Raw genomic sequence first — 14,398 nt, 5'->3', positions numbered from 1 at the left:
TGCCAAATGACGCAAGCAGCTGTCTGATAATCTCACAGCAGGGATCAGCCTCCACCTTGCACCTCACCTCCACATACTCTTCTGTGTTTACTCTTTCTCCTGCTTTCCCCCCTACGCCTGCAGCCAAGTCTGTTCTGCAGATAGCTGTTGATAGTCTTACTCAATTATCAACATAAAAAACATGTAAACTATGAGGGAATACTACTCCTGCTTTCTGAGGGCAAAATGAATCATAAAGATAGAAAGAAGAAAATATTACTTTGGTCTGTATTTAAGGGGCAATGAGGTTGACATCCTGTTTGCAGAGTCCCACTAAGCCCCTGAGTAAATCTAGGCCACATTCAAATATGAAGCCGCTACCGTAGGTTTTTGGAGCTTAATGTCTTTGAGACGGTGCTGCTGATGTTTTCAAAGTAGCAATAAGCTTTGAATAAATAATCCCTTGCCTCTCCAAAAAAACTCAATAAGAACATCACACCCTTGGGCATAAACAACTTAACAACTTTGATTTCTCTTGGTTTGGATTGTGCTCAAAGCTGAGTTTACTTATCTGCCCACTCTCAATTCTCTTACACTAATCCTAATTTGATGATAGAAGAATCGACACTAAATGGGTAAAAATTAAAAAACTGTCCTAATAATTAATGCAGCTGTTCATGGTTGGAGGTCTCATCTGATGAACAGACAGCAGCACAACAGAGTTTGTTTTTTTTGAGATAGAGAGACACAGTACCACTACCCACTGTGTTCTGTACATGCTGAGGGTGGCCACACAGGAAATTCAGCGCAGTCAAAATCCTATATAACATTCAGCACGTACTAAATGCTCAAAACCACTTCCTCATAGATAGGTGATGTATTCAGAACAATGAGATCAAATAAACCACAGTGATAGATGCAACCTATACACAGACACACGCACATGCCTGTTCACTGAGTGGAAGTCATGACTTGAGTCATCCTCTTTGTTTGTTAGGATTTGTGTAGACACTGCACAGCAGACGGATACATAATGGATGAATAAAAATAGGTACAAACAAGATGAAAAAAACAACATCAGACATGCTAAAAATAAAATACATCTTTATTATGGTATTAATTCTTCACTTTCCAAAAAAAAATCTATTTACAGTACACCGTCATGATCAGCAAATATATGATGTGCACAGATCATTTATATAACTGACTCTTACATAAAGAAACATCTTGAGTGACAAAAAGGACAAATACAAATTCATTATGGCGTGTGCCTGAAAGTGACTGAGAAATCATAGCAGCAGGTAAAGGTTCCTTCAGCGCTCTAAATGCAGTTAGACGTTAATAATGTAATAGTATATGAAGTGAAACATGAAGATATGACAATATTAAACTGCCTGTTACTTATCTTTATGTAACACTTTAACTGGCACAGTCTAAAGTCTGAATGTCATTATCAATGTCATATTAAGTCGCCTGCTTTAATCACTCGAGCTGAGCAGTAGTGAGTGTTTCTAACAGTACAAAACAGACAGTTAAATGCATAAGAAAAAACAAGACATGCAATAAGAGAGCATGTCATGAACTGCAGTCTGCCCTGATATTTGGCTCGATCATACTCCAGTAACAAATGTACTAGTACAAAAATAGATTTAGTTTAAATTTACATTAGCTTTGTCTCTTCATCTACACTGTTAGTAAGGAAAACAGAACAGCTCGTGGAGATGAATCCCCGAGCAACTCTTCACCAAACTACTGAGACTGAAAAGGTTCATTTCCAGTTAAATGTTCGACCCACCAGCTCAAAGAACTTCTTGTTGGGTTCGTGAAAGAACTGGTAGAGTTTTTGCAGGATGGCAGGCGCCACATGAGGATGAGCCCTGCCTTTTGAGTCGTGTAAACACCTTTCTCTCCCGTGGTCTCTCAAACAGTAGAATCCTTTAGTTTTATTGAAGTAAAAATTTGAAGCATTTATCTGAGGTTCCAGCTTAAGGAATCGTTCTACCTTTTTCATCTCAGGGAAGGGGTCCCTGATCAACTCGTCCCCGTCCACAACGTGAATGCTCTCCAGCGGGAAGTACTGCAGCCAGTTCTGCATGTGCATGTAATACAGGCTGCGATTGAGAGCCTTGTATCCCAGATTGATCTCGCCATCCTTCACCAGTATGGACTCGATGGGCTGGTAGCGCTTGTGCTTCTGGAGACGGTTGTAAAAGACCTGGGTGTAGTCCGAGAGCACACGCTCTGTGGGGTCTCTGAGGATGAGTAGCAGCTTGATGTCAGGGTTCATCTGATGGATGCGTTTGGGGACTTTGCTGGAGGTAAAGTAGGCCGGCGTCTTCTCTACCGTCAGCTGGTCGGGGTAGGCGTACGGCATCTGGCTGAGATACCAAGGGAAACCCTTCTGAAAGTGACTCTCCCAGTCAAAGAAGTGCACCTCGTTCTGAGCTGCCGCCACCGCGCTGTGCAGGCTGAGCATCTCAATCAGCGCCCGTGTTCCCCCCTTCCTCACCCCTATAATTATAATCTGAGGAAGCTGCTGGAGGGTCCCGTTTGGGTGGCTGGTGGTCCCATTGTCGGTGGGCGATGAGGTGGGAGGTGAAGGTGGCCCCCCATCAGCCATCGGTCTTGAGGGGACGGGGGGAGACTGTATTGCAAAAAGCAGCAGCCCAAGGAGCAAGGCTGCCATGAGGGAGGTCCTGACCCTGGGGGATTTCAGCCTGGCGAAATCACCAAAACTGTATCCCACATTGAAAGAACAACTGCCTGAGGACAACGGTCCAATGGAAAAGCAAAACAACTGCCTCTTCTCTGTCAGCAGCAGTAACTGCAAGGGAAGAAAACAGCTGTGATTAGAAGATACCTGACAAAACAAAATGCCTATGGAAAATACCTGCTAACACACAATCCTTCTGGCATTAAACATCACCACAATTTCATGACTCAAAGGCTACACGTTTAAGGAAGTAACATTTGCATATCAGTGATTAAACTTTAAACTTTAATCTCCGCTCAGCAGCTGAGATACCAAACCACATTTTAAACAGGGAAAGGGTTTTATCAGTAGCCTGTAATTTCATATCATTCCATATCTTTAAAACAAATATGTCTCAGTGCAATTTATGTCACTGTAACAAACCAAAATATACAATGTATGTATGGCTTAAAAACACTCAAAATCTGTGTTTATTTTGTTATCAATAAAATGTAGGATAGATAAACTGAGTTTATTGGGTTTGATTCAGGAGGACTACCGGTTTATAATCCATAAACATAAAAAAAAATCACATTGTGCAATACAGGTAACATTTGCCTTAATGAATACGTGTTAACAAGGAAATCAAACACTGAATCGAAGCTCGGAGAAATTCCTGGCCACAGAAAATCATGAGGCAGGTGAAGTAAATTCTGCAAATTTAAAGGCTGGGTTCGCACAAAAGAACAGCATGTTTTCCATTTAATCTCATTTATATATATATATATCCTATATATTTAATACAACAGTCTCAATATGCCGACTTCGCTGACCTGTTCACAGTGACCGTGACATCCGTGAAGTGCCGTGAACCGCTCACCTTTTCAACTACAATCGTCCTCTCGACAAAGATTTCATTTCGTACAGCTCCGGACCCTCCGGTACTTCCAGACCAGCAGGTTTATGATCCAGCTCTGCACAGGATCTGCTCTGGATCTGCTCTCTCGTCTTTCCCCCGAACGCACACGCTCAAGTAAAAAAAAAAAACTCGCCTCCGACCGGTGCACAACTTCACCGAAGCGCCTCCTCTGAGCTGTGTTTCACAGCCAGTCCGTCCTCCCGGTTTTTGACTGTCAGCTGTTGTGTGCAAGCCCACGCCTACATCACGCCTTGCAGGGCCACTCACCCCCCCCCCCCCAATACGTTATGGTATTTGATAGAGATAACGCTATTTGTGATATGACAGGAGGGAATGAAGCAGGTGGACTTCATGGCTGCACGTGTAGAAATCTGTTCAAATGACAAGTAGAGGAAGAAGAAAGTGGAGAATGTGATTATGTGTCAGAACATTTGCTCTAAATTTGCAGGGGATGCCTTTGTGTCTGATTAAAGAGTATTTACCAAAAAGCCCAAAATATTCAAACCAAGCAGTCTGAGTTGCTCTACGCAGAAATTTGTTGCCCATAGAGAGCGTGGGCTTTCTCAGGATTTGGATTTAAAAAGGCTATTCAGCTTAGCCTCCAGGAGTTCTCTCTTCACTCTTTGCTTTCAGGGGAAATCAGTGAAAGAGACAGACCAGTTATTCATCCCTGACATTCTTCTCCGCCTTTGTCCACAATGCGAGTGCATCTGTGGGTAGTCACCAAGTCCAAGTTGCACAATCTCACCACCTGTTGAGTTGCACTTTTCTTTTTTCTATTTCTTTTTTTCACCCCTCAGGTCCGAAATCTTTCTCCAATCCAAACTGGAGATTTACTGATGTGGAATCAAAGCACTGGATTTCACAATTACCTCTGAGTCATTTGCACGTACAGTCAGTGTGAGTAAGTTTGAGTTGATGAGTAAGTGGCACATCACTAATGTCAAATACCTTCCTAGATTGGGTCACATTTGTCCTACAGGGATGTGAAAGATGGAAATCTTCTCCAACATGCAGCAGATGTTCATTTTCATGCAAATATGATGGTGACAAAATGTAACAAAGTCAATATGATTCAAGTAAAACGCTTGATTTCAGCTTGTGTTTGATCAAATTATTCTCAGCTGTAATTGGTTGGTAGAGCAAAGTATGGCCAATTTCCAATGCTGATATTATACCCTAAAGCATGGAAGACTTGAGGGCTCTGCAACTGAATATGGATGTATCTGATTTTACCTTTGTTTGCGAAAATTTCTGCTGTGTAGGTTATTTAAGTGAAGGCCATTACGGACATTAAAGCAACGCTCTACGTATACCGGAGGGCTACGAGCGGGAGGTTTGATGCCACAGCAAAAGGTCAACCCCGCTTCTTAAATACATCCTTTCCTCTAGAGAGAATGCCAACGCATGTGCTTTATTTATTCAGGGTACAAAGTATAAGTGCTGATATGGCAGAGACTTTTTCCCCACATTGATTTTTAGATGCAGTTTAGTAATCCTCAGATTCTGCCCTCATCTCTCCTGGAGAAGTGTGAATTCAGCGAAGTCGCGGGGCTGGCTTGTACAATACTCTATAATCCCTCTTTGAGGATCATCAGAAGCGTTCGACCACATTAACGTGACAATGGTACGTATTCAGAGACCATGAATACACTCAGTGCGACCTCAGTGACTTCCTTCATCCTCAGCTCATAGCAGAGAAACAGGATGAAATAATGACTGTGGTGGAAGAAGTATTGAGACCTTTTAGTAAACGTAGCAATAAGACACTATATAAATACTCCATTACTGCATGTATAATTTTATTTGAGTATACAGAAGTATTAGCAGTAAAATTTACTTAAAGAATCAAAAAAGACGCAACCCCTTTATTAAATGTTATATCACTGATTTATTAATATTACTCATGTATTGAGATGCATTTTAATGTTCTTCTAAAGTTTTAGCTGGTTGAGGTGAAGAAACCTTCTAACTATATATCCAACTATACACACACAGATATATATATATATGTATATATAGTCATTTAATCTGTAACAATATGTTATTTTTATGAACTGGTCTTATGTTTTGCATGTAAAATCTTAGTAACTCCAGCAGTAAAATGGAGAAAAAGTACAATATTTCGCTCTGAAATGTAGTAGAGTAGATGTATAAAATACTCAGGTTAAGTGCAACTGCCTCAAAGTTGTACCTAAGCCCAGGACTGGACTAAATGTACTTAAGAACAACAATAACCTCTTTCTGCTCCAGTGGTGTCACATCTGCTGCATATTTCATCTTTCAACTCTTGAAACCACATTCTTATCAAATATTTCTCCCTAATAGGTTTAAAGAAAGTTACAGACAAATTAAATTAATCACTTTCACGTCTGATGTAAGTCAGACAGATCTTGCAGTGTTGCTTCAGGATCATCAGGCTTGAAAACATTCTCTCTTTAGCGCTTGTGCCAACTGCGTACAACGTTTTTTTATTTTTTTTTATCTGGCTCTGGCAGGTTTAACAGATTCCAAATGGGTACACAGACTGTTATGGGTAAACATATGAAATGCTATGCTCTGTGTGTGTCACGGCTCTGATACCAATGTGTCTCGTGAAAACAATGCAACTACCCTCATATGTTTTGCAGAGGATACTGTAAACAGCTCTTCTTGTCTGTTAACCTCGTGTGTACTCCTATAAAAAGTGAACCTAACAGGAGAAACACATTTTTTCAAATTAACACTGAACTATTGTCACATTTAGGATGAATTGATTGCTGTTTAACACATTATTATATAGAAACAAAAGCCGTGCCACGCCAGTATTTCTCTTCAGGAAAGTATCACTATCTTTTTCATGGACACAGGTAGATCTTTGTTTTACCTGCAGGCTCTGTAACTGTAACAATAAACTCTTTTACACTTGATATTATTGTTTGTTTCATATAAATTGCCCTCTAAACCATTTTCTTATTATTAGCTTCAATACAACCCCCAATCACACCCTCAGGCAAACAGTAATGTTGTTTGGCTTTTATTCTCCAGAGGAATATTTCTAATTTTGAGTCAAGAATGAGAATTTCTCGTAATGCTTGTTCAGTTGGGGTTTTTCCATTTTATTTGTGAAATGGAAATTTATTCAATACATCGTGGTTCTTTGTCATTTTAAACACCTGAGGAGGAACAACAGCCTATTATTTTCTCTCACCTAATTCCACAGTTTAATTATATGCACTGTGAATCATCACCCGTCACACCACCCACCCGTGTTACACTGCAGGTCATTGAGCTCGTTCTATAGCTTCAGCTATTTAATGAAACAGTACTTTGTTCAAGTGGGTTCACTGTGTAGATCATTGCTGCAATCATTTACGGAGGTAATACAAGATGATGGTGGATGAAAATAATAATGAAGCTGATCACACGTCGCTGGCTGAACGTGTTAGTGTGGTCCACATAAAGAGGGATGCTTATGAAAGCTACATCATACAGAAATACACAAAATACACTGGTAAATTGAACAATTCTCTTTTTCTGAAATAGTTGGCATGTTGAAGTCAGTTTCAGCGTCCAGCTGCAGCTTCTAGGTTTGGCTCACTTTACAGTTAGAAATGTAGATTTGTATAGTCTAGAAAGAAAGACTGCAATCTGTGACAAGAGAACATCTGCGAGCCTTAAGTCCTATTCTCTCTTTGATTTATTAAGAAAAAAGCTGAATTCAAGTTTTAGTGTTATGTGCACTTTCAAAACTTTTTATGATTTATTCATTTCCAAAAAGTCTGCTATAACAAAGTTTACATGTCAAGACATTTGTTTTTATGAGAACTAAACAAAGTCCATTTGTTGATGTTGCATTGTAAAGGGCGAGTAAGTGGACCTGCAGTTATGTCAAACTACTCTTTCATGATAAGTCCTAAAACTAATATGGATAAAATACTAACAAATACCAAACTTACATGTACACAGATGCATCTCCATGACAACTGTCCGTAGCACCTGCAAAAGCAAGTAAGTTGGCTTGTCTTGATAAGTTAGTTAATGCTTGAATTGGTTGTCAACACTGGAGCTATACAGTATATCAGAGTTGGCTGTTGTGTAGCAGAAATATATAATGTGACTTGACCTGTGATTTAACCTGGCAGAGAATCAGCTCAACGAATCCATCACTGGAGGCTGTACAACAGATGATTGATGGTTTCCGGAGACATCAACACACACCCTTCCTACATTTGACTGAATGACTGCACTTTTTGTTGGACATGTTCTGGAGTCATTAATACGTCTTCACTTCTGATTCAGAATGGGAAAAAAGACCACAGCAGATGTTCTTAATATGTCAGACTTAAAAGTTGTTAATGAGGTGCAGGAGGTTGGAAACTGGTGACGGACTGGAATGATTCAACTCTCAAGTAACTGTTCACATATTGTGTAACAAGTAGTCTAGCATTGCAAGAAGTTCGATATTTAGGTAATTTCTTCTAGCTGAAGGACAACATCTCTATTAACCCTGAAGGCTTATAGGCTTATATACTGTATAACTAATTTAATATTTTGCAGATATGTTTAATACGTATGTTACAGTATGGCTGAGAAATCTTAAATGTCATTTCTTAGTTGTATAAACTGTAAACAATTATCAAGAGGAAAGGTTGCCTTGGGATATGATCGTGATTGAAAGAGCCAGAACTATTTCCAAAACCGAATGAAAAACAGTATCGGGCTGTATCTGGCAGGTTGGGAGAAGTTTACAAGAATACATGAAATTTATTAGATAACATCTCAACTGACTACAGTAACAAACCAAAGAAAGTTAGCACTTCTTCTCATTGTTCTGTGTGACATCTAGTGAATTTCTTATACTGTTGTCATTATGCATCAGCCTGTGCATCATGATGCGTAAAAGCCCAGCCTTTTGAAACCCCAGATAAAACAAGAAGGGGAAAAGGGGGGTGGGGGGTGGATGTCGTGCCCAGGCGTGCTCAGTGACGTTAAGTTGTGGGAGAGTAACGCTGGTGCTACATGAGAAGCAGGAGTGTTTCATCATGACTCATCTGGGCTCACACATGGACACATGCAGGCGACTGCAGGGTGCAGCTAACATGCAGTTAACTCTGCCAGTTTCTTTCTAAGCCTTTTCCAACGAGAGTGTTGCTGTATTTTATTTCTTTTTTTATTTCATGGCAAGACAGAAGACAAAACATTGACAGGACAACACTAGGAAAACAAAACAGTAAATGCAGGACGCCACAATGAATGAGAGTCTAGCCAGGAAACAAGGAAGCAAAGTGATATTTGCTGTTGGGTGTATTGACACTCTGTGTACGTGTGTACGTGTGTGTGTGTGTGTGTACACTTGTAAATGCTACATAGTGAGGACCAATAAAAAAAGTATTTTCCTAACAGAGTGAGGACATTTCTGGAAAACTGAGGACATTTTGGCTGGTCCCTACTCTCTTGACAAAACCTTCAAATGGCTGTTTGAGGGTTAAGATGTGGTTTTAGGGTTGGTTTTAGAATAAGGTTTAGGTTAGGAGGTTAGAGGGAAGCAGCATGACCATCCCAGCCCCGGCTGCAAAGTGGAGATGTGGCACCAACCGGGAGCTCCTGAACAGGCAGGGTTGGGCAGCTACAAAAAAATTCCTCTTTTCTTCATCTTTATTAACTTTGTTATTGTTTATTTTATTTATGTTTTGTCCTATTTATATATTTGGTGTTGCTGTTGTTGTTCTGATGTTATAATTTCATAAGTTGAAATGCACAATACGTATGTAATTTTCTGTATTTTTCTCAAAACAATGACAAAAGAGAGAGACAGTGGGATCATGGGAGTTGCTGTCTTGACCACCATTGCCATCATTGCACTCTCCCGGTTAGGATTCCCTAAGTGTCAATCATTCAGGAGGTTTTTACCAGGAGCTGAATTATCCGCAGAGGTCTCCTCCTCTCCAAAAGAAACAGATGTGATCAAATCTGGTATAAACACTGAATAAAGCAGTTTCAGTTTCAAGAAGTCAACTTTGACCACATCTGGCAGACAACCGCAGCACTGAAACATGCGCAAAGGGGATATGACATCATTGACAGATGACCAAATGAAACGGACTGTAACCTTGATTAACATTACAGATTTCTCCTGGTTTGAAAACAGCTGGAAACATTTGGAATAATGTTGGAACACAACTCAACAAAGTGTATAACATAGGTTTGGTTTGCAGAAAAGTTGCATATTATACTGTACCTTTAATTCTTACATCATCATTATTATCATTATTATCATTATTATTATTATCATTATTATTATTATTAGTATACTAATCTTTATCATTACAGTGATGGTGGTAGGGACATAGCCTTACTGTAGATAGGGGAGACTTTCCTGTCATGATCAACATAAATAAAAACTATAAATTTAGTTTGTTATCTTACAATCATTTTGTATAAACATGGCTTTTCTCCTTTCACTTCACCTGTCGTACGTGTTTTTAAATGAAGTAGGAGACGACATAAAAGCTTTAATGCAAAGATCTTAGTAGATCAGGTTTACCTTAATGTCTTCACTCAAGTTTATTCATTGGATAATACAGTATCCGCATTACTGTTTTATCTCCGTTGGCAAATCATTACCAATTAAACAAATAGATCACGAAATGAGTTAAAACAAATAAGCCTCTTTGTTTGTTGACATTTATGCACAAAGGCGGGTTGTACTGTAACAGTATCATTAGCTGTCAGACGCTGAGGTGCTGTATATGCAGAACGACTAGGGATTATTATTTATAATGCAGGGTAAAGGCTAAAGGTAAGAGGAATCTGTCTGTATTGGTAATTACTGCAGAATTTGGCGTCTGTACCAGGTGCAAATCCTTGGAAATGGCCTTCATTACGGGGGAAGCTCGCAGACTGTGGCTAAGAAGTGAGGATAATGACAGTGTGGGATTAACCTCGCTTCCAACTCTCTTTACTCCTCTTCCTCCACAGCCGCCACCAGCCAACCCCTTTTCTCCTCATCCCTCGTTTCTCAAAAGAGGCCCTTCTCTCAGACAATGCAAAAGCTTGCCGAAGGGGGTTTTGATCATCCTGTGATGCGGCGCTGTGTGACAGGCCTCAGACACAGATATTTAGTTTCCCACTCAAAGAACCTCAACTCAGGAGATTAGTGGAAAAACTTCTGACACAGCTGCAGTTGAAATATTTTACTACACTGCAACCAGCCGTTACCTTTATCTCCTGCTCTGAAAGGGAACTGGATGCTTGGATGTGTTTATGTGTGTGAATGTGAGTGGTGCTTGTGTTTGTGGCTTTTTTGAAAAAAAAAATAAAAAATGTTTTTCATCTTCTCTCATTTTTTGCTGGTGCTTATGCTTCCCCACCCTCCTCTGAAAGACAGGCCAAGGTTTACTATGAGGTCTGAATCAGCCAGCGTTTTCTATTTAAAAGTAAGTTTTCAAACATATGAAAAGAGGGATTAGTGGCTATTTGGTGTGAAAAATGTTTTGGAAACTCCACTTGAGTGCATTTTAAAACTCTCCCCAATCATAAAAAAGGAAATTAAGTAGAAGGTCTTGCATCTGGGAATTTGGTGATCCTGCAAGCAGTGAAAGAATTTTTCATTTCATATCGAGTTATCTATATTGAGCCTGTTATGTGTTCATTAAAAATAAAATTCTCTGAACTGCAAGAATGTACTGTCACAATTAATGGTGTCAGGATGACTTTGTACCTGCTGCAATAAAACACTTGAATTTGGAGACCTTGTGTTTTTTTTAGCAAGAAAATATCTGAAGTGCTTTGCAATAAAACTTAATAATCTACATTTTGGAAAACTGACAATGGCTCTAACAAAATGTTGGAAGGAAACAAGTGATGGTCCACTCAAAAGGACTGCAGATACTCTTGGATGTTTTTTACAGGTAGAGACACATCTGGAAATGTGTTTACAGATGTGTCATTTTCAGTGTAAATACCTGAAAGCATGAACTGACCTGTCAGGTTTAACCAGAGCAGTTGCAAAAGTAGGATGTTAAGGTAAAAGACGGTTGGTTGTAAAAACCTGTCTCTGCAGGAAAAATGCCAACAATATATGATTATGTTTTTTTCATCTCATTATTTCTCCTTTTTAAGCTTTATTATTTACATAAATGAGTTCCACCAAGATCAAAAGTAGCAACACAGTCTCTCTGAAAAACTATACTATTAACACTTCAAGCTGGCTACTTTCAAATTGAATATGACGCCGTGGAGAATACTCTGAGTACTGACTGATATTTGTTTCATTTTATACCTGATTTGTTTGATATTGAGAGAAAAGTCCCCGTGTGTAATACTGTAAATGCAATACCTTCTGTTCAGTGGGGTGGAACATGGCATGAGGCTCAGCTCCTGCTGAAACTGAGCAGGCTGCTTTTATCCAGAACCAATAAACCCAAATGATCAACATTAATGCACCTGTCTACAGCCTTTTCCTCCCTATTTGCTGAACTGCAACTTCTTGTAGGGAAATATTCTATAAAACCTGAACAAGCGCCAGTCTGAAATAAAACAATGTAAATGAGCTTAGAGGTCACCTGGGGTAAGGGGGAGTGAATGGATCTGGCTCAGGTGTCATCAGGTGGTCTTCATTCAGTGCAGGGCCTCCTTTAATCTTTCTCCGGAGATCCACTGACTCACACAAACCTTGCAAAAGTAAATAAAATTCACCAAAGATGTAATAAAATAAAACAATACACACAAATATTATGCATGAAACGGAAGCATGACAGACGAGTTAACATAGCTTATTTCCAAAGTCAACATCTGCTGGGTATAACTATCATCGTTATATACCATTACAGCATGTTAGCTTCCCTGATATTACACAAAGAGGACTGATCTGCTGCAAACACATAGACCTCCAAATTCATAGTGGTGTGGGGCCTCTTAAAAATAATTATCTTAAAATAATGATAACAGGTATTTTTAATAATCTTAAAAATACCTGTGTGGGTTTTCCCACTGCCAGCCATCTCAGGTACTCATATCTGATACTTTCTCACAATATAACACAACTTCACTGATCTCCATCAGCTGCCACATACAATCAAATCATCTTTACCTCTGAGGAGAAACATGAAGGTCATCCAAGAACACGTGAAACAACAAGAGGTGTTTTTCACAGCAGACTTTTTGACTTTAGATAGTAGGGAACACACAGGTAATAACATGAACCATGGCTCCCTTCTGCAGCATTTAAGTGTCCCAGTATGGCATGACAGCGTGAAAGTGAGCCAGCATGAACAAAACCAGGACGCTGAAACCAAAACAGCTAAATGGAATTCAGCCATCATTAATCAATATTATTTACACCTGTGTCTAACCTGCTGAGTCAGCTCACAATGTCTTTCCTGAAAAGGCTGTTAGCCTAAACATAAAATGTGTCACTTACTATATTTATCTATCATGAAAGTGACAGGAGATGTTTTGTATAACTAAACATGACAGCATTAAACATGAACTATACGCGGGTTGTGGGACAAAAAATAGGCCTTCTGAATAAATAAATAAATAAATAAATAAATAGATCTTGAGATATCATTTTAGGCATGGTGCTGCAATCAGCTTTTTGCATCTTACAATTCAAATACATTCAGAGTTACGGTAACTTAAAATGACAATACTGAACATATCATAGTTACCACCTTAAAGCTGTCTGAGACCCACTTTCAGATTTGTGAAACCTTTGTTTCATCTATGAAAGCGAAACAATTATGATTTCACTGCATACAGACAACAACAAATCAGGTTTTGGTACAAAACTGCACAAAAAGTGGTTTTTGATCTAGACCCGAGGCCTGCACTACGAAGCAAGTTCAACATACCCAGGATATCTCCTCATTATCTGGCTTCACTGGGCCTAACACTGGCCGTCCTGGATAATCTGTACTACAAAACTGGTTATCAATAAGCAATCAAGCAACATCGTCAGAACCATGAGTAAAGTATTTGATATGATATGAGAAGAAACGCTCATACCTGCAGGTAATTTTGGTTATAGTGAACACTAGAGATGATTTCCAATTATTAAAGTCAGTCTAAGTATATGCTGTAGGAATTATTATTACTCTTGTTGAGTGAGTATTTCTGCTCTTTTGTCTGATAATGAACAAACTATCGTGAATATGTGATGCTGATAAAAAAAAGTTAAAATAATGTTAGACTGTTGCTGCTGCCAAAGCAGAGAGGAGAGAAGAGAAGAAAAGTAGTTAATATCTGATTAGATCAATCTGACTGAAGTGCTCATTTATAATCATGGGAAATATTTAACAGTGTGTGGATAATTTTTCTAATAAAAGAGATCAGAGGGTTTAGTTTTTATTTCCAGTCTTTGTTGCAAAGTCTCCTCATAATATTATGAGGTGGAAGAATAGAGAAAATTAACATCAACACTTTCAGGAATGCTGGCACGATTAAATAATCTTTGTTCAATTAAGATGATGCTACAATAGTTATCATGTAGTTATTTGGTGTGATAAAGCCTCCATTAGAAGCTGATTTAAAACCAGAGTGGACACATGGAAAGCCTCAAGCAGAGAAATCATTCGACGTATCTATAAAAAATATCTGTTGCCCTTTAGTATTTGTCACATTATTATAAACTGTTTTGTTCCTGTCAGGATCCTGTAGGAATGATGACTCAGTTTTTCCAGGTATCTGATTGGTCAGTAGATGGGCCGTTGACAGGTGTTGAACAGATTCTCTCAAATTAGATCAGTCTATGAGTTCAGCACAAGTTACCATGGTGACCGTTAAGAAGTGAACCACCGCCGTAGGATTGAAAACCCAGGATTAAA

At 39.1% G+C, this 14,398-nt stretch overlaps 1 protein-coding gene across 2 annotated transcripts; it reads right to left on the bottom strand.

The window, feature by feature from the left end:
• Positions 1 to 1,088: 1,088 nt before the first annotated feature.
• Positions 1,089 to 3,767, bottom strand: hs3st1 (heparan sulfate-glucosamine 3-sulfotransferase 1). 2 transcript variants are annotated; one of them, XM_022760210.1, is made up of 2 exons: positions 3,505 to 3,767; positions 1,089 to 2,803 (listed from the first exon to the last, which is right to left on the bottom strand). In XM_022760210.1, exon 2 carries the CDS (start codon positions 2,663 to 2,665, stop codon positions 1,748 to 1,750), a length of 918 nt encoding a protein of 305 aa, XP_022615931.1. In that variant the 5' UTR covers positions 2,666 to 2,803; positions 3,505 to 3,767; the 3' UTR covers positions 1,089 to 1,747. The 2 variants fall into 2 exon arrangements, with proteins under 2 accessions (XP_022615931.1, XP_022615930.1); XM_022760209.1 differs by having other exon boundaries at positions 3,552 to 3,767.
• Between the last annotated feature and the right edge of the window lie 10,631 nt (positions 3,768 to 14,398).

This window comes from Seriola dumerili, unplaced genomic scaffold (genome assembly GCF_002260705.1).
Source record: "Seriola dumerili isolate Sdu_G_001 unplaced genomic scaffold, Sdu_1.0 BDQW01000331.1, whole genome shotgun sequence".
Lineage (NCBI taxonomy): Eukaryota > Metazoa > Chordata > Actinopteri > Carangiformes > Carangidae > Seriola > Seriola dumerili.
This window is presented reverse-complemented; position numbering and strand designations above follow the sequence as displayed.

Excerpts from the sequence above, each read along its gene's own strand:
- hs3st1 (XM_022760210.1), bottom strand. The coding sequence starts at position 2,665 with ATGGCAGCCTTGCTCCTTGGGCTGCTGCTTTTTGCAATACAGTCTCCC.